This window comes from Pseudorca crassidens, chromosome 6 (genome assembly GCF_039906515.1).
Source record: "Pseudorca crassidens isolate mPseCra1 chromosome 6, mPseCra1.hap1, whole genome shotgun sequence".
Classification (NCBI taxonomy): Eukaryota; Metazoa; Chordata; class Mammalia; order Artiodactyla; family Delphinidae; genus Pseudorca; species Pseudorca crassidens.
In genome coordinates, this window is record NC_090301.1 from 8,191,849 (window position 1) to 8,215,080 (window position 23,232).

Below are 23,232 nucleotides of genomic sequence, written 5' to 3' on the forward strand. Positions count from 1 at the left end.
TTGGAATATAGCGTATAGTATAGAAGTTTTAATATACGCTAGGGTCACGACTATGTTTTCTAGTATATCGTTGTGCCTATTTTTATGCTAGTTCCATAACTAATTATTGTAGCTTGAAGTATTCGTTAGTGTACTTCCCACCTACATGTTCTACATGCTTTTTCATCCTTGAGGTTTTTGAGGGGCCTCCGTCTTGCATCCTCCTTTGCCATACCGTTACCAACTCTTTTCCCCTCCTCTCGAAAATAGAATTCTTTTTTTCTCTTAAATTTTTTTATAAGGTACCATTACTTTTCTAGTTACCTGGGTCCAAAACCACCACCAGCTGTTTAACTCAGCAGCTGGTTAACTGGTTAACTCTTCTGCATCTTTCCCCCACCCCGAAACCTATAATTCTCAGCATGAGAGATAAACCACAAAGGAGGACAAGAAATCTCCTCCTTGTGACCCTTTCTACAGTTTCTCTTTAACTTCATTTGGAAATAAGGCCTCTGTTTGCCTTATTTCCCTATTGAAATCTTTGTTATATTACTGAATATCATTTACTTCGTTATCACTAAGGAAAAAAACTAAGTGATAAAGTTTAAACATAAGTAAAGTAAAACAACAATGGAATATTGAAGGCCATAAAGAAAAGCACAGCCTTAGAGTCTTAAATGCTGTCTTAGAAACTAGTAGTGTGGCTGTACATATGGGTGTCTGTTTTTTTATCTTTAAACTTCGTTTTGAAATAATTTTAGCTCACAAGAAGTTGTGAAAATAGATCAGTGAGTTTCCTTGTACCCTTCACCCAGTGACCCTCAATGATAACAGCTTACATAGCCACAGTATATTACCAAAACCAGGAAATGGACATTGGTACAGTACCATCAACTGTTGTTTCCCCGGGTAACATACGTTCTAGGATTACCCAGAGAGTCCATTTGGTGAATAACCATGCAAGACAGTTGTGGAACCAGCTGCTTTTCAGCTATCGTATTTACAGTCAGACTCAGCAATGTGTATTAGAAGAAGTGAGAAGTGGAGCAAAGAAACATAGAGGGTAACAAGGAAGCTAGTGGACCTTCTTGTCAAAGCCAGCTCTACAGAATTTCCTTATTTTCCTTCCTCTGACAGACATCTCCATGTTCCCCAAGTGGCCAACCAAAAGTTTCATGGAATAGCAGATTGCTCGTCCTGTTTGGTATGTTCTGTCCCCAGTTTTACCGTTTCCAGGAGAGGAGCCAGTAGTCAAGTCAGGCAGGGGAAGGAATCCATAATCTCTGCTGTTGTTTCAAGTGAAAAGCAAACCCTGTAGCCTCCCCTGTGGCTTCTGTCTGAGACAAAAGAAAATAATGTGACAGGAGCAAATTGACAGCAGCCTCCTCTGCCAGCAAATGCTAATATAGCAGAGAATTTCAGGTTCTCTTGGTTGTATAAAGTTAGTGCTGCCCTGGAAGTTGTTTCCCATATAGATAATTTGGTCTTGGCCCTTGCTTGAGGCCATATTGAAAGTGTATGCTAATTATGAGGTGTCATTGATGTGACAGTGATGCACTCCAGGTTCTTTGGCTTAAAAACACACAAAAAATGTAACTTTATGAAGACATCAAAGGAATTCTTTTTTTAAGAGAGAGGTCTTGTGCGGTAGGGAAAGATATAGTACAGTGGTGTGACAAATTAAGTTCTAGCTTTTAGGTGGTTCAGATCTGAAATATGACTGTATCTAAGTGGGGTATAATCTTCAGAAGTTATCCAATATGACTGACATTCTTTCCTATCACAGTGAAGACTTACCATAGATGTGCCCTGCCTGAAGAAATCACAGTAAACAGAAATTCACTTATAACTCTCAAATTAGGGCTTTAAACATTAATATTACAGAAAATTTACTCCATTTATAAGGTAACTTATTTGGTACCTTTAAAACAGTAAATTCCTGCAGAGCGTTTTAAACCACTTAATTTTTTTTCATTAAAAAAAATACCCTTCATTTTCACACAACTGTTTTAAATTGCTAACATTAAATTCAGATGTATGAAAAAGCAGGCTCACTCTCTCTGTTTTTCTTTCTTTTTCTCTCCCCCTCTCCCCCTCCCCCTTCTCTCTCTCTCTCTCTCCACCCCATTCTCTCTCTCTTCTCTCTTTCTCTCTCTCTCTTCTCTCTCTCTTCTCTCTCTCTCTCTCCCTCTCTCTCCCTCTCTCTCCCTCTCCCTCCCTCTCCCTCTCTCTCCCTCTCTCTCCCTCTCTCTCCCTCTCTCCCTCTCTCCCCATTCCTCTCCACCTCTCCTCTCTCTCTCTCCCTCTCTTCTCTCTCTCCTCTCTCCCTCTTCTCTCTCGTCTCTACCTTTCAATCTCTCTCTCCTCTTATATTAAGGAATCTCACAGGATCTTAGATGTGGTACCTTTTTCTAGTTAAATGTGTGCATTCAAATGACCAGCAAACATATTTATGTTTACAAACTATCCAATCTCTAAAAATAGTATGAAAATATAAAGGAGACTGTGCTATTTATTTATAATAATAATTGCCCATTTAAAAATGATTCCTGGGCTTCCCTGGTGGCGCAGTGGTTGAGAGTCCGCCTGCTGATGCAGGGGACACGGGTTTGTGCCCCTGTCCGGGAGGATCCCACATGCCGCGGAGCGGCTGGGCCCGTGAGCCATGGCCGCTGAGCCTGCGCGTCCGGAGCCTGTGCGCCACAACGGGAGAGGCCACAGCAGTGAGAGGCCCGTCTACCTCAAAAAAAAAAAAGAGAAAAATGATTCCTTATTGTAAAGCAATTATACTCCAATAAAGATGTAAAAAAAAAATTATTCCTTTGTACTTGGTCACATTTCAAGCTAATAGAGCTAATGGTCTTTGTTGTTTTCTCTGGCATAGTTTAGGAATGTGCCCTTGTTTTGACTTTGGTAGCATCTTTAAGAGATTACATTTTCCAAAGTTTATAATTCTAAATTGTTACTACAATGGCAGGAAAAGATTATTTCTAGAATTTGATTATTTTTTAAGGAAGACTGAAAACGATAACCAAGTTCTAAGTAAATAAGAACAGTACAGTAGGGACCCTCCTGGCCGTCCAGTGGTTAAAACTCCACACTTCCACTGCAGGAAGTGGTAACTAAGATCCCGCATGCCACAAGGCACGGCAAAAACAAACAAATTAAAAAAACCCAACTATACAGTAACTCTAAGATACCTGTTAATAAGTGCCATGAAAAAGAGATAAATTGTACTTTACAAAGTAGAATAAAAATAAGATGCTAATTAAGAAATTAGTCCCTTTTTTGCCTTAATTCAAGCATAATCCTAAAATAAAAATTCTTCCTAAGAAAATGTACCCTATAAAAAACTAATATTGACTACCATTATGTAGAGTACCCTAGACCTAATAATTTGTAAGCGATTTCTTCATTGTTCATCCTTCTTAGCCCTATTACCCCCCCTCCAAAATAAAATTTTTGCTAATTACTTTTGGCACACTGGAAAGGTACTGATTGATGTGACACAAAAGCCAGGAACTCACAGCCAAAGATTTCCCTGTTTTTGCTATAAACTCAATGAGTGGGAACACTTCTGCCCTCAAGAAACCCATAATCAAATTAGGGAAACAGTAACTAGTACACAAAACACCTGCTAAAAGCCTATGAGAGTTCAGAATAAAGGGAAGTGTAATGGGGAGCAAGTACTAGAAAATCAGACAGAGGAAGACAAAAATAGGCATTGAGGAGGGCCGTTTGGCAAGTAGAAGCTCATTTTTAACTCTTGATTCGTTCGGAGATGTCTGGTTATAGTGTCTGTTTTAGCCAGGAGGTACAAACATGTGGCCTGGTAATTCTGCCCCTCTGTTTAAAGAAGCCGCACACACTGCCTTTAGTGAAGTGAAACTAGTGACACCAGAGTTGACATGGCAGAAGCTGCTGCAAAGATTAATCTGATCAAATTCAATAGATCCTACTGGAATTCTCTCCTTCTGCAGAAGTTATTATATATTAGAGTAGTGAGGAACCCAGGTCCAAATCATCACTAAAGAGAAAAGCTTCCAAAGAAAGAAAGAAATTCAAATGACCTAGAGCATGAAAAATTAGGCCTGTCCTTTGGTTAATAATTAGGAAGTGATTATTACCAAAGTTATTTGTGCTTTTATTTTTAAGTAATATACAGATTAAAATTTTTTCAAACAGTATAAAAGGTTATATAGTGAAAACTAAAACTTTCTTGCAGTTTAAAAGCTGGACTGTTTTTTTTTTAAATCAAGTGGAGGAATAAATTATATATGAAATAGGGAGCCTCTACAGGCTTTAAGTGGGAGGAATATAGCAATGACAGAGGAAGTGAAGATTTCTGGCAGTTTGCAGGTTTGGTCAGAGAAGGAAGAGAATTCCTATAAAGCCTTCTGGATTTTTCATCACATTAGACCTTTCCCACTCCTAGATTATAAAAAAGATTCCCACATTTCCCTCTGTATTTTTCCCCTTCCTTCCTCCCTTTATTCCTTCCTTCCTTCCTTTTTTAACTTTGATCTATCTGAAATACATTTTAATGGAAGGAGTGAGTTAGAGATTTAATTTTTCTGTATGGCCACCTTTTGTCCTAACACTATTTATTCACTAGTCCATCTTTTTTGCCGCTGATTTTAAATGTCTCTATTAATATATACTAAATTCCGTATGATTTTTTCTATTCTCTTCCATTGGTCAATTTTCTGTTCTCTTCCATTGACCTGCCTAGTCACGTTCAGCTCTACACACTATTTTAATTACTATAACTTTATAAGTTTTAATATCTGGAAGGATGTATTTCTTGTTACCTTTTGCTTGTTACTCTTCAGGATTTCCCTGATGATTCTCATATTGTCCATATGAATTTTAAAATCAGTTTACCTGGTTTTTTAAAAATCCTATAGTTAAACTTATTTGGATTGCATTAAATTTACAGATTAATCTTCATGACATTAATTTTTCCATCCAAAATTAGGGTCTTTCCATTTATTTAATATTTCTTTTGTGCCCCTCAGTTGCATTTAGAGGGTTTTTTTTCTTGCAGAGCTTACAACTTTCTTGATATGTTTCTTCCTAAGTATTTAACTTTTTTGTTCCTTTTGCTTGTGAGATTTTTCATTCCATTATATTTTCTGCTATTTGTTAATATAGTATTAATTTGGGGCCAAGCATCCTTATTTGTTTATTATTTACAGTAGGTTTTCTTTTGATTCTTTTGGGTTTTCCAGATATATAATCATATCACTTGCAAATAATGATAATTTTATTTTCTCTTGTCCAATTTTTATATTTCATATTATTTTCTCTTATAATTGTATTGTCTAGTACCTCCAGAATAAAGTAAATAATAGTGGTGCTAGAAGGTATCTCTGTCCTACTTCTGACTTCAAAGGGAATGCTTCTGGTGTTTCCCCATGGCTTACTTTATACTAGCATCTTTATTTCTCCTTACTCAACACTTCTTGACCCATTCTCTTCCTTGAAAACAAAATATTTCTTTTCATCCATTGTTAAAAATGTATATTCCTCTTCCATAGCCTAATAGTCACCCTCAACTCTGCATCATCCAAAGACTGCAAACTCAGGGTATAGGAGAATGAGCAAACTAAGGGAGACCTGAACTACTAATGGTTGAAAGAATTAAAAGCTGTATTTTACCTGTGAATCACTTCATGAGCAGTCAGCTTCACCTAGAATAGGAACCAGTGACTGAAACCAGAATTGCCATTGGCTTGAGCAGTTTGGTGTTTCTAGAAGTGCTGAAGACTTAAGAGTTTTTCTGAGTCTTTTTACAAATAAGTTGTTTTTCATTTCATTAAGAAAAAAACATGGTAATTTTTAAAGTTGTAATAGAAACAAGGGTGAATTTTAATCTTTGGAGGAAAGGGTAAGAAGGAGCACGAAGACTAAGACAGTTGTTTTATCGTTGCTTTATTCCCTTTCATGGGGAGGCAGCGGGAACAGTGGAAGAAGCTTAAGCTTCAGAGTCTGACCATCTTTCCAAATCCTGGGCTGCTGCCTCTCAACTGTGTAATGTTGGTTAGGGTACTGAACAGCTCTGCTTTGTTGCCTTTCTCTTAGTCCCATCACATGATGAGAAGCTGCCATTTTTGGGAACAAGTTTTGCTCTACAACATTTACGGCATTATATGAAAAGGACAAAGGGTGTTTCCTTCTCTCGATGGAAGTAAAGACTGGTCACACTTGATGTATTTTAGAGAGATTTTCTTGAGGTGATATGGGTGCCTTTGCTCTGCAATTGGTACATCTGGGGCAATTATAGCCAGCTTCTGCCAATGATAATTATTGTGTCTTTTTTACTCCCATTTTCCTCCATCATGGTTACCTCCACAGGGGTCCTCTAAGCTAAAGAAAGGTTTCTTCCCACCTCCTTTTATCAGCTTGTCTGGTGTGGCCTTGTGGTGATCATAACACTTGATTAGGTCCCCAAAAGGCCACTCAACTCTCTTGATCTTTCTGGTTCCTCTCCTGAGAGACTTCAAACAAGTGCCCAAGCTGACCAGAGAGCGTAGAGTTGCATGGGGCATAGTATATTCACTGTGCCTAGATGAGAATGGGGTACAGGAAGGGATAGGAAGGGCTGTGAAGCAGAAAGGGAGACTAGAGAGATGTTTGTGCCACAATGTAAAGAATTTTAAATGCCAAGCTAAGAAGTTAGGAAGTTTTCTCTGAAGTGAAAGTCTTTTGAAGGTTTATGAAGAGGAAGTAATGATATGATCCAGCTCGTACTTTAGGAATGTAACTCTAGTCACAGTGTATTAGATTGTAAAGGCTAGACAAGTGGAACTTCAATTTTATTGCACATAGAATTGCTTTTTTATTTATTTATTTATTTTTGGCTGCATTGGGTCTTCCTTGCTGCGTGCAGGCTTTCTCTAGTTGCGGTGAACAGGGGCTACTCTTAGTTGCGGTGCACAGGCTTCTCATTGAAGTGGCTTGTCTTTGTTGGGGAGCACAGTCTCTAGGCACCCAGGCTTCAGTAGTTGTAGCACGTGGGCTCAGTAGTTGTGGCTCGCGGGCTCTAGAGCGCAGGCTCAGCAGTTGTGGTGAACAGGCTTAGTTGCTCTGCGGCATGTGGGATCTTCCTGGACCAGGGCTCGAACCTGTGTCCCCTGTATTGGCAGGCGGATTCTTAACCAGTGTGCCACCAGGGAAGTCCAGAATTGCTTTTTAAAATGAGCATCCCCTGGGACTTCCCTGAAGAACAAAAAAAACCCCAAAGTTAGCAGAAGGAAAGAAATCATAAAAATCAGATCAGAAATAAAAGAAAAAGAAATGAAGGAAACAATAGCAAAGATCAATAAAACTAAAAGCTGGTTCTTTGAGAAGATAAACAAAATTGATAAACCATTAGGCAGACTCATCAAGAAAAAAAGGGAGAAGACTCAGATCAATAGAATTAGAAAAGAAAAAGGAGAAGTAACAACTGACACTGCAGAAATACAAAAGATCATGAGAGATTACTACAAGCAACTCTATGCCAATAAAATGGACAACCTGGAAGAAATGGACAAATTCTTAGAAATGCACAACCTGCCAAGACTGAATCAGGAAGAAATAGAAAATATGAACAGACCCATCACAAGCACTGAAATTGAAACTGTGATTAAAAATCTTCCAACAAACAAAACCCCAGGACCAGAAGGCTTCACAGGTGAATTCTATCACACACTATCCTCCTCAAACTCTTCCAAAATATAGCAGAGGGAGGAACACTCCCAAACTCGTTCTACGAGGCCACCATCACCCTGATACCAAAACCAGACAAGGATGTCACAAAGAAAGAAAACTACAGGCCAATATCACTGATGAATATAGATGCAAAAATCTCAACAAAATACTAGCAAACAGAATCCAACAGCACATTAAACGGATCATACACCATGATCAAGTGGGGTTTATTCCAGGAATGCAAGGATTCTTCAATATATGCAAATCAATCAACGTGATACACCATATTAACAAATTGAAGGAGAAAAACCATATGATCATCTCAATAGATGCAGAGAAAGCTTTCGACAAAATTCAACACCCATTTATGATAAAAACCCTGCAGAAAGTAGGCATAGAGGGAACTTTCCTCAACATAATAAAGGCCATATATGACAAACCCACAGCCAACATCGTCCTCAATAGTGAAAAACTGAAAGCATTTCCACTAAGATCAGGAACAAGACAAGGTTGCCCACTCTCACCACTCTTATTCAACATAGTTTTGGAAGTTTTAGCCACAGCAGTCAGAGAAGAAAGGAAATAAAAGGAATCCAAATCGGAAAAGAAGAAGTAAAGCTGTCACTGTTTGCAGATGACATGATACTATACATAGAGAATCCTAAAGATGCTATCAGAAAACTACTAGAGCTAATCAATGAATTTGGTAGAGTAGCAGGATACAAAATTAATGCACAGAAATCTCTGGCATTCCTATACACTAATGATGAAAAATCTGAAAGTGAAATCAAGAAAATACTCCCATTTACGATTGCAATAAAAAGAATAAAATATCTAGGAATAAACCTATCTAAGGAGACAAAAGACCTGTATGCAGAAAATTATAAGACACTGATGAAAGAAATTAAAGATGATACAGGTAGGTGGAGAGATATACCATGTTCTTGGATTGGAAGAATCAACATTGTGAAAATGACTCTACTACCCAAAACAATCTACAGATTCAATGCAATCCCTATCAAACTACCACTGGCATTTTTCACAGAACTAGAACAAAAAATTTCACAATTTGTATGGTAACACAAAAGACCCCAAATAGCCAAAGCAATCTTGAGAATGAAAAATGGAGCTCTAGGAATCAGGCTCCCTGACTTCAGACTATACTACAAAGTTACAGTAATCAAGACAGTATGGTACTGGCACAAAAACAGAAAGATAGATCAATGGAACAGGATAGAAAGCCCAGAGATAAACCCACGCACATATGGTCACCTTATCTTTGATAAAGGAGGCAGGAATGTACAGTGGAGAAAGGACAGCCTCTTCAATAAGTGGTGCTGGGAAAACTGGACAGGTACATATAAAAGTATGAGATTAGATCACTCCCTAACACCATACACAAAAATAAGCTCAAAATGGATTAAAGACCTAAATGTAAGGCCAGAAACTATCAAACTCTTAGAGGAAAACATAGGCAGAACACTCTATGACATAAATCACAGCAAGATCCTTTTTGACCCACCTCCTAGAGAAATGGAAATAAAGACAAAAATAAACAAATGGGACCTAATGAAACGTCAAAGCTTTTGCACAGCAAAGGAAACCATAAACAAGACCAAACGACAACCCTCAGAATGGGAGAAAATATTTGCAAATGAAGCAACTGACAAAGGATTAATCTCCAAAAATTTACAAGCAGCTCATGCAGCTCAATAACAAAAAAGCAAACAACCCAATCCAAAAATGGGCAGAAGACCTAAATAGACATTTCTCCAAAGAAGATATGCAGACTGCCAACAAACACATGAAAGAATGCCCACCATCACTAATCATTAGAGAAATGCAAATCAAAACTACAATGAGATATCATCTCACACCAGTCAGAATGGCCATCATCAAAAAATCTAGAAACAGTAAATGCTGGAGAGGGTGTGGAGAAAAGGGAACCCTCTTGCACTGTTGGTGGGAATGTAAATTGATACAGCCACTGTGGAGAACAGTATGGAGGTTCCTTAAAAAACTACAAATAGAACTACCATATGACTCAGCAATCCCACTACTGGGCATATACCCTGAGGAACCATAATTCAAAAAGAGTCATGTACCAGAATGTTCATTGCAGCTCTATTTACAATAGCTAGGAGATGGAAACAACCTAGGTGTCCATCATCGGATGAATGGATAAAGAAGATGTGGCACATATATACAATGGAATATTACTCAGCCATAAAAAGAAACGAAATTGAGCTCTTTGTAATGAGGTGGATAGACCTAGAGTCTGTCATACAGAGTGAAGTAAGTCATAAAGAGAAAGACAAATACCGTATGCTAACACATATATACGGAATTTAAGAAAAAAATAATGTCATGAAGAACCTAGGGGTAAGACAGGAATAAAGACACAGACCTACTAGAGAATGGACTTGAGGGTATGGGGAGGGTGGAGGGTAAGCTGTGACAAAGTGAGAGAGAGGCATGGACATATATACACTACCAAACGTAAGGTAGATAGCTAGTGGGAAGCAGCCGCATAGCACAGGGAGATCAGCTCGGTGCTTTGTGACCACCTAGAGGGGTGGGATAGGGAGGGTGGGAGGGAGACGCAAGAGGGAAGAGATATGGGAACATATGTATATGTATAACTAATTCACTTTGATATAAAACAGAAACTAACACACCATTGTAAAGCAATTATACTCCAATAAAGATGTAAAAAAAAAAAAAACTACCTAACTCTTAGTTAATACATATCAGTGTAAAATGTGAGTGAAGTAGAAAACCAGAAGGAATTAAAGTTAGGTTTTATTTGAAATGCTAAATCTAAGGGAGCCATCCCTGCCTTTATTTTTTCCAGGTTAAGCTACTCAAACCCCTAAATACAATTTCTGCTCTCTGTATATCTAATATTTAGTATAAACATATTTAGAAGTATAGAGTAGAATTAGGTCTTACCTGTTCTCTTAAACAGATGAAGATGGGAAAAGAAATGTTGATTAATATATGAGCAACAAAAAGCACTGCAACAGATATTCTGGGAATTGTAAGGTTTTGAGTGAGTAAAACCAAAATCAAACATTAGCTAGGGCTTCCCTGGTGGCGCAGTGGTTGAGAGTCCACCTGCCGATGTAGGGGATGCGGGTTCGTGCCCCGGTCCGGGAAGATCCCACATGCCGCGGAGCGGCTAGGCCTGTGAGCCATTGGCCGCTGATCCTGCGCGTCCGGAGCCTGTGCTCTGCAACGGGTGAGGCCACAACAGTGAGAGGCCCGCGTACCGCAAAAAAAAAAAAACAAACCATTAACTAATACCACTAACTTTTAATTTTTCCCTATTGAATATTATACAGCGTTTAAGATAATGTGCTTTTATTAGAGAATTTGAAATAGCTCAGAAGAACTTCCTTTTTTTTTTTGCTTTTTCCAATCCTGAATAATTATGATATAATAATGTCCTACATTTGTATCATGTTTAACAATTTATAAACCATTTTTGTAGGCATTTCATATAATCCTGCAATAACCTTAAGGCTTTGGTATTATCGGTAGTTGACAAACAAAAACTCAGGCAGGATAAATGACTTATCTAAAATCACACAGCTATTATGTGGTAGAATTGAACCCTAATCCAGGTGTTCTGCTCCAAACTAATTTTGTTTTCTTCTCTGTCAACTTTTCCTTGTGACTATATACTAATATACATTGTGGTCTCTATCTTCCCCCCCACAGTCCAAATGAATCCCTGAGACTTATAGGTGAACGCCTTAAATAAATATTTTTAAATAGATCACTTAGTGTTGAAACATTTTCATGTTGCAGATAAAAATTTAGGTATCAGAGCACAGTCATTTGATAATAAAACGAACTGGACTGATATAAATAAATAATTGGATTTAAAAATAAATGGGAGAAAAGACCAATCTCCACTGCATAATTCCAAATAATTTATATAGTTAGTCTTACCATGGGGAGGTGGAGTATAACTCCCACACCATAATTTAGGCTGTGTACAGCAGCTACCTTCTAAGAGTAAAATATGGAAAGAAGGGAAAAAGACTGTTTACAATGGAGAAGACTGACAAGCACTGCCTCAGCCAAGCGATTGAGGTCAACATCATGTTGGTAGTATGTGCCCTTGACACGATGTGATGAAAATGGCACTTTACATCAGTGATCTTCCTCCCCAAAACCCACAATCATGAGAAAAAACATCAGACAAGCCCCAACTGAGAGACTCTCAGGAAATACCTGACAAGTGCTCCTCAACAAGGTCATCAAAAACAAGGGAAATCTGAGAAATTCTCACAGCCAAGAAGAGCTTCAGGAGACATGACAACTAAATGTAATGTGGGATCCTAGGACAGAAAGAGGACATTACATTAGAACCAAGGAAATCTGAACAAACTGTAGACTTTAATTAATGATAATGTATCAGTGTCGGTTCATCAGTTGTGACAAACGTAAATGTTTATAATAAGGGAAACTGGTGTGGGCTACATGAGAACTCTACTATTTTACAGCTTTTCTGCAAATCTAAAACTATTCTAAAATTAAAAGTTTATTTAGGGACTTCCCTGGTGGCGCAGTGGTTAAGAATCTGCCTGCCAATGCAGGGGACACGGGTTCAATCCCTGGTCCGGGAACATCCCACATGACACGGAGCAACTAAGCCCGTGCGCCACAACTACTGAGCCTGTGCTCTAGAGCCTGCGAGCCACAACTACTGAGCCCGCGTGCCTAGAGCCCGTGCTCTGCAACAAGAGAAGCCACCACAGTGAGAAGCCCGCGCACCGCAACGAAGGGTAGCCCCTGCTCTCCACAACTAGAGAAAGCCCACGTGCAACAACAGACCCAATGCAGCCATAAATAAATAAATAAAGTTTATTTTTTAAAAAAAGACTAGAATAGAATAATACTTGGTAAACCAATTCCCTTCTTGGTGAATTGCTATGAATCAAAATGTTATATATCTTCCATCCTTAGATTGGTGTCAGAATGGGAGTTAATATCACTAGAGAATTATCTCAATATCATTGCAAATTATCCAGCTTGAGTATGAATTATCTTGAAGGAAATGAGTAAAGTTCTTTGGTTTTAAGTAAAGAAAACCCACAACATTATCAGAATAATGCCCAAATATAAGGTGACCCTGAGTATAAGGCAATTTCTTATCTTTCCAATGAAAACATATTTTTACATACATATTTAAGATCATAATTTTAATAAAATAATATATGAATTTAGAAATATTATTTCCCTCCACTTGTCCCTTTTTATGAAACAGTGTTGCCTAAATTTTTTTACATGCAACTTTGATGTCAATATTTGGCACCTAGTAGGTTGTCAGTAAGCATTTATTGAATGAATGATAGTTTGAGATCATTGAGATATATGGAGAGCCCTGGATCACTCTGAGGAGCCATTGAAGGTTTTTGACCAGGAAGCTAATACACAAAGGCGGAGTGGTATTTAGCCTTTTCTCAGGGGAAGTGGAGATATCACAAATCTGCTTAAGGGAGACCAAGGTGTGGCCAGGTGTTGGCCTAGGGGCACAGACGGAGCCCTGACTTAGGAGTCAGGCAGATTTGGATTTAGAAACTGCTGGAACCTGAGTGGTCCCAAGAGTCTCTCTGAGGAGGTGCCACTGAAGCCAGGACCTGAGGGTGTAAAGAGTAAGGGCAGAAGCTCTTGGACGGGCATCACCCAGGCAGAAGAGACTACTGTCTCGGAGACAGAAGAAGGAGCCCACTGTGACCAGAGGATAGTGACTGGGGACCTTGGAAACCATGGAAAGGACTCCATTTTTTTTTAAGTGGAAAGGAAAAAATGGGATTGACATCTAATTTGCAGTCCTAAAAAACCACTTCCTTCTGTGAGGAGAATGGGTTGGAGGAGGAGTCAAGAATGGAAGCAAGGAGGCCAGATTGGAGATTATAATTAATAATAATAATAATAGTTAACACACTGCTTACTAAATGCCCAGGGACTGTTCTAAGCACTTTACATGAACCAACTCATTTAAGTGTGCTTCCCCGTTAGCACCCTCTTTCATTCTCGAAAGTACCACACATTTTTTTGAAGTCTAGTTGCTGTACAATATTATATAAGTTACAGGCATACAATAAATATAGTGATTCACAATTTTTAAAGGTTATACTCCATTTATAGTTATTATAAAATATTGGCTATATTCACCATGTTGTTCAATATATCCTTGTAGCTTATTTTATACCTAATAGCTTGTACCTCTTACCCCCCCTACCCCTATATTCCCCCTCCCTATTCCCTCTCCCCACTGGTAACCACAGTTTGTATGATAAATTCCAGGAAACTATGAATCAGCCAATTAACATTTTCAGAGGGGCTGATAGTTGGAGTGTTCAGTCTCCTCTACCCATCATTTTCAAATCATCCTATGAAAGCCACTAACGAAGACAACTCTACAGTACAATATGAAGGTAGGAAAAGTTGTGGAATCTCATCTCTAAACTTCCTGAGGCCCTTCCTTTTTGTTCCCTTTTGTCTTAACCCTGTCTCTTGGTTCTGAGTTTATGTGGGCATTTCTATTTGTCTCTTTTTCTCAGTGTCTTTTTTTTTTTTCCTTTAACTCTCTCCCTTGAGTCTCTTTCCCTGTTTGTGTGTGTTCTGTGTTTCTTTCCTCTTTACCCTCTTTGCCTTCCCCATTCCCTCTCTCTATTCTCTTCCCTTCCCCTAATCTCATTCATTCTTTCTTCCTCCCTCAACTGGCCGGTGAGGTACTGGCATGTACAGTGAATGTGTTCTGCTTGATATGTAAAAATTGATATTGACAATTTCCGTTTAAAACTAATTAAGGCTCCCAAGAACCAGTGTACTCCTTCCAAAATGCTTCTATAGATGATTGTTACAAAGTATTTTAAATCTTTTTATCCCAGTTCCTGCCTTCACATCTCTGGAGGAAATTTACCTAGTACGCCACTCATCTAACTGGTTTCTTCCAATCCCCACACCTTCCCTTCTTACTCCACCACTGCTTAGGACTGCTTCCTTTGCCTGCCTAGTTCCGAATAGCGGCTACCAGGGACAGCTCTCTTCCAAGGAGAGGCTCCCTTGGTAACGAGCATTCCTTTGTGCTCATCCTGCATATAAATCACCAGGGAGCTTTTAAATGAGAAAAGACCTGGCTGACCCAGAAGGTGGTATTTATAAATAGTCCTCCAGCCCCCCCTCTTTAAAGCTTGTCCACCTAATCCTCTCCTCTCTCAAGATTGGAAGTGACTTGACCTTTGAGTCTTAAAACTCAGGCTCTTTTTCTTTTAAAAATCTGGTTGGCAAAAAGCTGTTAAAACAAAAATGTTCTCGGCAGGATGATGATCAGTCATGAGAGCTTGCCTTTCATTTCTGACATTTTCAGCCAAATATGCTTCCTCTTCTGTGGACCAATTTTTCACATTGTTATTATTTTAAGACACTTACCTCAATAATTTTTATTTCTTTTTACTGATAGGCTATCATGGATTTGTATTTTTATGATTTAGAAAGCTGTCCCCAAATGACTGCAGCTCTATCATGAACTAAGAGCCTTCCTTTTCACTCCTGAAATCACAGAACTTGGAGGGGCTCTAAGTAGCCTCAATCCCAGCATCACTGGATAGAGCTCTGTTATATTTCCCTAATGTTGTATTATTTACTGAAGCTAAAATCTCATAGGTTTTTGTTAGGATTATGAAATGAAGCACATGATGTAGACACTAATAGATAGTGTCTATTTACCTAGTACCCCACTCATCTAACTGGTTTTTTCCAATCCCCATGCTTTCCCTTCTCACTCCACCACCACCTGCCAACTGCCTTCTCTACCTGAGGTCTGTCCCCAGCTCCTGCACTGGACTGCACCTAAATCATATCAGACCACATATCTGATTAGGGTACATGCAGGAACTGCCTAATTGTTGAATTGGCCAAAGATTTTTTTTTTACTATATTTCCCAAAAAGATAATTAAGTCCTTAATCTGATTATTTATAAAGAGAAGAGATGCTTATATTAGACAAACCATGTGTTTTTAGCAGCCTCTCTCCCTTGTTATAAAATGGAGGAAACTTAAATTCACTATCCACTATCAGAGAGAATACTCTAATTTAAGGCTGTTTTCTTTTCATCCCCTAACAGATGGAAGAGTAAGTCCTGGTCCCAGGCTTTTCTTCGCTGACTTGGGCCAGGGGTAGTAATTCTTTTTCTAGAAGCTACTAGGTCTGATCCATCTGTTGCTTTGTGGGGAGAACCCCTTCCCCAAGGCTTTTCTTGCAGTCGTTTTGCTGGAATGTCCTACTTGCATGTGAGCCTGGAACTTTAGAAGTAATTTTAGTTCTGTTATTTAATTTAAGAAAGTTTGGTGTCCAGTGTGGCTGTATTTGTACATAAGAGACTATCTGTAGAAAAAGAATAAAAAACGTGTACACAGCAGGTTGAATAAATACTGTGTCTTCTGAAAACCTTGGGCTTAAGTGTCTAAGGCAGTTCTGTTTAGATCAGCGCTCAGCGTGGACTTGCTAGAGCGTAGTATCTGTTGTTTTATTTCTCCAGTTGGGGAAGCTGTCTCTTAATATATGGAGACTCTAGAATGGGTAAGAATATGTGTAAAAAAAAAAAAAAGAATATGTGTAGTAATTAGAATTGTAAGACATGGCCTAAGCAAGTATGGATACTTTTGACTTGCGTTTGGATTTAGTTGTTAAAAAAAAGTGGAGTGTAGAAATATGAAACAGAGGAGAGAAAACCACGTAGGTACAGCAGAGCAGCAGTATTCAGCAATACAGTGAGCATACAAGGAGGGTTTATTAGGATTATACACACGGAGAGGAGAGTAGCACAACGAACCCAACTTCAAAGCAATGGTGGGTTCATGTCGGGGGACAGTGCACAAGCAGACCAAGGGCATAGGAAGTTTAGGGTACCCATCACATTCAAGGCGCACTACTAGATAACCTTGGTTCTCTTTTGTGACTTCTTTTTATATAGCAGCAAAACTTAGAAAGAATCTCTCCAGAGGGTTAAATGTAGTACCATTAAGTACATAATGATGCTAATCAACTGTGTTGTTCAGGGTTCTTCACTGCAAGCTACCAAACAGTAGGAAAGGCCCTCAAAGGCTCTCTGGTGCTTTCAGAACTGACTGAAGTTGGAGGAACAGGGGAAACACTGCAGAAAAGGTGGGGTTGGCACTACCTGCTGCCCCACCCTGAAGAAATGCTGACTTTTCCTCAAATCCTTGTGTGACTACAGCTTCAGGGTCCCAGGTGTCCAAGCCTAGGTCACGTGCTTGCCCCCAGCTGCACCATGACCAGGAGAGAAGGATCTGGATCTTCTAGTTGCTGTAGTGCAAAGCAGTCACTGCCTCCCATGGGGGAAAGGAGGCTGCAGGGTGCTGGTTTGGAAGAAGGTTTGGTTGCTAGACAGCAAAAAAAAAAAATAAGGCATGTAAACTGTATCTATCTGAAGCTCAGTGTCTTCACAGATATTAACCATCTTTCTCAGGCTCAGCCAGCATGCATGGAGAATATTAATTTCATTTTCCTTTAATGATTTGTTCATTGTTTTTAAAAACAAAGACAAAATAACTTGGGACTATCTTTTTAAATTCAGTCTTTATCAAAGTTGTATGTGTACATCATTTAGAGTCATAGTTCTACCCAGTTTCTAATGAAGAACAGCATTCCATGTGCTCCCATTCCTATTTTCTACTCCCCAGAGAAAACTATTTTCAATTCTTTCTAGCTGATTTATTTGGTATTAATCTTGATATTTCTAAATAGCACACTGTGGTGATGTCTTAATGTTTCCGTTTGGGGCATTATTTATCAACTTCCCACGATGGAAATGAGTTTTGTTCTTTCTCAACACTTTATGCTTAATCACACATACACTCTTCTCCTTCCCCCATCCTCCCAGGATAATTGTATTGGATCCATAGCCTGTGTTTTTATTATCATTACATCGACACTGTTTGCAATGAAGCCATGTAGTATAATGTGACTACTACTTTCTCCACCTTTGATTTTTCCCTGATGTTAATAATTGTCTTGGTTTTTTAATTCATTTGCTTCAATTTTCTATACTTCTCACTGACGTGACCCCCAAATCTCCCCTAACTGAATAAATCCTCTTTCCATATAAACACATTAGATATTCTATGAATTTCATCTTTTTTTTTTAATTTCATCTTTTAATTTTTGGGGTTTTTTTGGCTGCACTGGGTCTTCATTGCTGCGCGCGGGCTTTCTCTAGTTGCGGCGAGTGGGGGCTACTCTTTGTTGCAGTGCGCGACTTCTCATTGCAGTGGCTTCTCTTGTTGCGGAGCACGGGCTCTAGGCGTGCAGGCTTCAGTAGTTGCAGCAATGCGGGCTCAGTAGTTGTGGCTTGCGGGCTCTAGAGTGCAGGCTCAGTAGTTGTGGCGCACAGGCTTAGTTGCTTCGTGGCATGTGTATCTTCCCGGACCAGGGATCGAACCCATGTCCCCTGCACTGGCAGGCGGATTCTTAACCACTGTGCCACCCGGGAAGTCCAAATTTCATCTTCTTAAAAAGAAATCTCTTCATAAGTGTTCTGACTTGCTCCTATCTGGACCCTGGACCAGTCACCCTCCAAGCCTGCTAAGGAGCTATTATTGTCTTGGGGTCTCCTTCAACATCACTCTAAGGACCCCTTTACCTGTCTCTTGTTTTAGATCCCTTGCTTCCTCGATTCAGTGTCATCCTCTTCCTTGGTCTTCCCTGTCATTTTGAAGGAGCATGTTACCATTCGTTTCTTTTTTTTTTTTTTTTTTAATTATTTATTTATTTTTGGCTGCGTTGGGTCTTCGTTGCTGCTTGTGGTCTTTCTCTAGTTGCAGAGAGCAGGGGCTACTCTTCGTTGTGGTATGCAGCCTTGTCATTGCGGTGGCTTCTCTTGTTGCGGAGCATGGGCTCTAGTTGCGTGGGCTCTAGTAGTTGTGGCCCATGGGCTTAGTTACTCCACAGCATGTGGGATCTTCCTGGACCAGGAATCAAACCTGTGTCCCCTGCATTGGCAGGCAGATTCTTAATCACTGTACCATCAGGGAAGCCCACCATTCGTTTCTTGCGAAAGTAAAGGTTTTTTTAGTTTTAGGAATCATTTCCTTGAGAATTTTAAAGGCACTGCTCCATTTTTTTCTGTCCTCCAGAGTCCCTGTTGAAAAGTCTCATTCATTCTGATTTTGACCCTTTGCGTAACAACTTATTTTCCCTCTGGAAGCTTCTCTTTAACCTTGATGTTCTGCAAGTTCACAATGATGTGAGTTGGGCCCTCGCTGGACCTTTTCTTGAATTCATTTGTTTGATGACTTCCTCTCCTTGGTGTTTTCTGTTCTTTCTCAAATTCCTGCTAGTTAGATGTTGAACCTCTTGTACTGATGTCCAGTTTTTGCATCTTTACTCTCCTGTTTTTTATCCTTGTAGTCTTTTTCTTTTTCTTTCTGAAATAATCTCTCAACTTTGTCTTCCAAACCTTGTGTGGAGTTGTTTGGTTCTGCTATCAAAATGTATATTTTCCTAGAGTTTTTTTTGTCCTCTGAACATACTTTTTTTATTTAATTGGTATTGTTGATGCATTTATTGTATGATGAGCAATACAGAAACAAGAAAATATAAATATGTAAGTTAGAAGGCATTTTCTGACTGAAAGAGATAATCAGTTGACCAGTCTCAAAAGTTGTAACCTTGAGCCAAAGAAAAATCACCTAAAATACACAAAATTCAAGGGTATACAATTTTTAGTACAGTATTTATAAGGATTATGTTTTTTTTAAGATTTTTTTTTTTTTTTTTTTTTTTTTTTTGGCTGCTTCGAGTCTTAGTTGCAGCACACGGGATCTTCGTTGAGGCATGTGGGATATTTTGTTGCGGTGCACGGGCTTCTCTCTAGTTGTGGTGCATGGGCTCCAGGGCGCGTGGGCTCTGTAGTTGTGGCGCGTGGGTTCCAGGGCACGTGGGCTCTGTAGTTTGTGGCACTCGGGCTGTGTAGTTTGTGACACTCGGGCTCTCTAGTTGAGGTGCATGTGCTCAGTAGTTGTGGTGCACTGGCTTAGTTTCCCCGCAGCATGTGGGATGTTAGTTCCCTGACCAGGGATCGAACCGATGTCCCCTGTATTGTAAGGTGGATTCTTTACCACTGGACCAGCAGGGAAGTCCCTGTAAGGATTATGTTTTGCTGGTTGTTTTTGTGTTTGTTTTTAATGCTCATTTTTAAAAGTTTATATCTTCCTCTGTAGTCTTTTTTTCCCTCTAAGTTGCTTTTCTTCCTCTTTGTTTTGGTCTGTCTTTCATAGTAAATGCTTTCTTGAGTTTCTAGTGATCCTTGGTTATCTTCTCATATTTAAGAGCAGGCCACTAAAAAGTTACTTGAGAGGTCTGAACTTGTGAGTAAAGCTTATGGACTGTGATCTTCACTGTAGGGCAATCTGCCTGAGTCATTTACTGGAATTTCTCTCATATCTGTTTCTTTAGGTCTTTTATCTTGGCTGGTCATATTCTGTTGGAAAATTTTAAATTTTGCACTGTTCATTTTCTACCTCTTTCTTGCAATTTCTAGATGTGTACAGTCTGAGTTCTCATGTTGTAGACAAAAATATCTCCCCTGGGTCTCTGCTTTTTCCTTTAAATGCCTTTTGTACTCTCCTAAACATTCTTTTTTTTTTTTTTTTTTTTAAATAAATATTTATTTGGCTGTGCCAGGTCTTAGCTGCGGCAAGCAGGATCTTCATTGCCGCATGCGGCATCTTTAGTTGCGGCATGTGGGATCTAGTTCCCTGACCAGGGATCAAACCCGGGCCCCCTGCATTGGGAACATGAAGTCTTAACCATTGAACCACCAGGGAAGTCCCTCTCCTACACATTCTTATTGGCTTTCTTGGCACTTAGCAGTTAGGCCCACTTGCTAAAAAATAAACAAGAGTTGATAGGAGCAAATCTGAAACACCTAGAGTACAAAGTAGGAGTCACTTCAGTGCCTTGTTTTTCCTTAATATATTGATCAGAAATTGGATGAACCTTCGGGATGCTGAGACAGGGAAGATACTCTGGCAAGGAACAGAAGACCTGTCAGTCCCTGGAGTGGAGCATGAAGGTACTTTCCACCCTTTGTCTGCACAGGGCTGATGACGCAGAGCAGGCCTAGGCATCAGGGAACTGAGTTAATGGAGACCCACCAGGGGACGGGCCTCTGCAGGCATAGCACGTCAGTCCACGTGGTGCTGAGATGTCTAGTTTCTTTCTTATGTTTCTTTCTCCTACTTCCCAAAACCCACCTCGTGCTGAAATTTTAGCATTAGAACATACCCAAAGATACAAAGATCTCAACTTTTTTCTGAAAGAAACTTTGTGTTTTTATGTCCCTGAAATAAAAGAAAAACCAAGGGAACAGAATAGAAAGAAGGTTCCCATTCAGCCCCTTTCCTGATAAGAGGAGCTGGGTACGGCCTTTAGATGCACTAAATCTATTGTTCCTTGAAGATCTTTCAGTCAAATGCACTGGACCAGTTTGGGACCTCTGCCTTTAATTAAAGTGTAATTCTGTTACCAAGGCATTTTATGAAATTTAACATAGATAATATACGCTCTAAATCATCTCTAAGAAGCTCCCAGAAATGCTTTCAATATTTCTTTTTCTTTACCAGCCCGTGTTCCCAAGAAAATCCTCAAGTGCAAGGCAGTGTCTCGAGAATTGAACTTCTCTTCAGCAGAGCAAATGGAAAAATTCCGCCTGGAACAAAAAGTTTACTTCAAAGGGCAATGCCTAGAAGGTATTCTGCTGCCAACATGCCTGAAATCTGGGCTTAGGGACAAAATCTGGACAGGGACAGAAGTCAAGACCCAGTGAACTAAAGCACTGCTTTGATAACATTTATTTTGCAACTCAGTTTGTGATAGGGTTCCTACACCCTGGCAGACTGGGGAGCCCTGGCGAAAAGAAGCAAAAACAAAGCTGGCAACTACAAGGGGCTCTGAGCCCAACAAAGGGGTTACTGACCCTGGAGGGCCTGAGGGTGGTGCCTGCTTTGTCACTGGCGTGGTATTATAACATGGTCACAAGGAAGCTGCTGGTTAGGGCCTGGTACAGTGCTCTCCATACCGTCTTGTACAGATTTGACTGGCAAGGCCACTCTGCATTGAGTTTTTACCGTGAAGTCTAAGAGTGTACATATGTGTCTTAGAGCTGAAATTCCAAGTGAAAAGGCCTGTTCTGTACTTCCATACTTCCTGGATGTATATAATTTACATCCAGCCTACTGCTAAGAAAATATTGCTGGCCCTAGTGCTTTAGATCCCAGAGCATAGGGAGCAGGCCTCTAGTGTGGTTCAGGGGACACAGCCTGAAGGGGGCTTCCATGTCCTTTCTTATGCCTCTGGCCTGGGAAGTTTCTGATGGCTTCAGTGGTGCTTCCTGGGGTAGGAAGAGGCTTGCCCTAAAGGATGGGGACATGGAGCCCTGAGACTCTGCCCAGGGTGCCAGCTCACCTGCTTTTCCTTCTTCCTTCAGAATGGTTCTTCGAGTTTGGCTTTGTGATCCCTAACTCCACAAACACCTGGCAGTCCCTGATAGAGGCAGCGCCCGAGTCCCAGATGATGCCAGCCAGCGTGCTAACGTGAGTGAGCGGGCCGCAGGAACTGTGGAGGTGTCTAGAAGCAGGAATTCCAGGCACGTGGGACTCGTGGTCCCGTTCAACAGGCAGGCAATCTAGGTTGAGAACAAGGGTAAAAGAGTATCCAGTGGTATCCGAAGTTACAGCTTACTGACTTTTGTCATGTGAAAAAGACAGTGTGATAGAATGGAAAGAATTAGAAACGTCAGATTAAACCTTTAGACTAAATTCCTGATTAACCATGACTAGCTGTGTAATCTTGGACAATGTACTTTACCTCTCTGGGCCTTATTCTCCTCCTCTCTAAATGTAGAATTAATAGTTATCTCTTACAGAGGTATAGTGAGGATAAAATGAGATGATATGGAAGGAAACTGGCATATAATATATATTAAGTCTATGCTAATTGGCTCCCTTTCCTTACTATCAAACTTCTGCTGCTCTGTACTTTGTTTGAATGGCCTTCAGTGGAATCTGGCAAAGTCCTAATTCTGTTTTAGAGGATAATATTTGGTTATAGTTTTTCAGAGACTAGCTTACAATTTTAATAGATATGCTTCCAGCTCAAAGAATAATTAGTTTGTCCTTTGTCCCCAAAAGTCAGTCAATAACTGCCTACCTACCATTTTTCTCTTGGGAAAAGATTTTAGTCTTTTAAAAGTTTTAGCAATATTGCCTAGTAACAAATTATTCACACAGATAATTGTGCAATATTGGATCATCTCTTTAAACAGGTCCTTTATGAAAGCCACATTGAATTTGTAAATAGAGGTTATTTATTTTATAAGTCTTGAATAGATTTTTAATTTGTATAATAGTACGTATTTTTATATTCCATCAACCAGTCAGATCTTGAGTTCCTTATTTACCTATTTTATAATTAATTACTAGCAAGAAGATATCTGCTGGATATTAATTACCCTGGGA

The 23,232-nt window shown here is 39.6% G+C and overlaps 1 protein-coding gene across 1 annotated transcript in view; it reads left to right on the forward strand.

Moving 5' to 3' along the window:
- The window catches only part of PDE6D (phosphodiesterase 6D), a 51,988-nt gene that overhangs the window by 27,202 nt on the left and 1,554 nt on the right, over positions 1–23,232 (forward strand). The window contains exons 2-4 of the mRNA XM_067740235.1: positions 20,701–20,789; positions 21,340–21,465; positions 22,203–22,308. Coding sequence (XP_067596336.1) covers positions 20,701–20,789; positions 21,340–21,465; positions 22,203–22,308 — 321 coding nt within the window. The remainder of the gene's footprint in view (positions 1–20,700; positions 20,790–21,339; positions 21,466–22,202; positions 22,309–23,232) is intronic.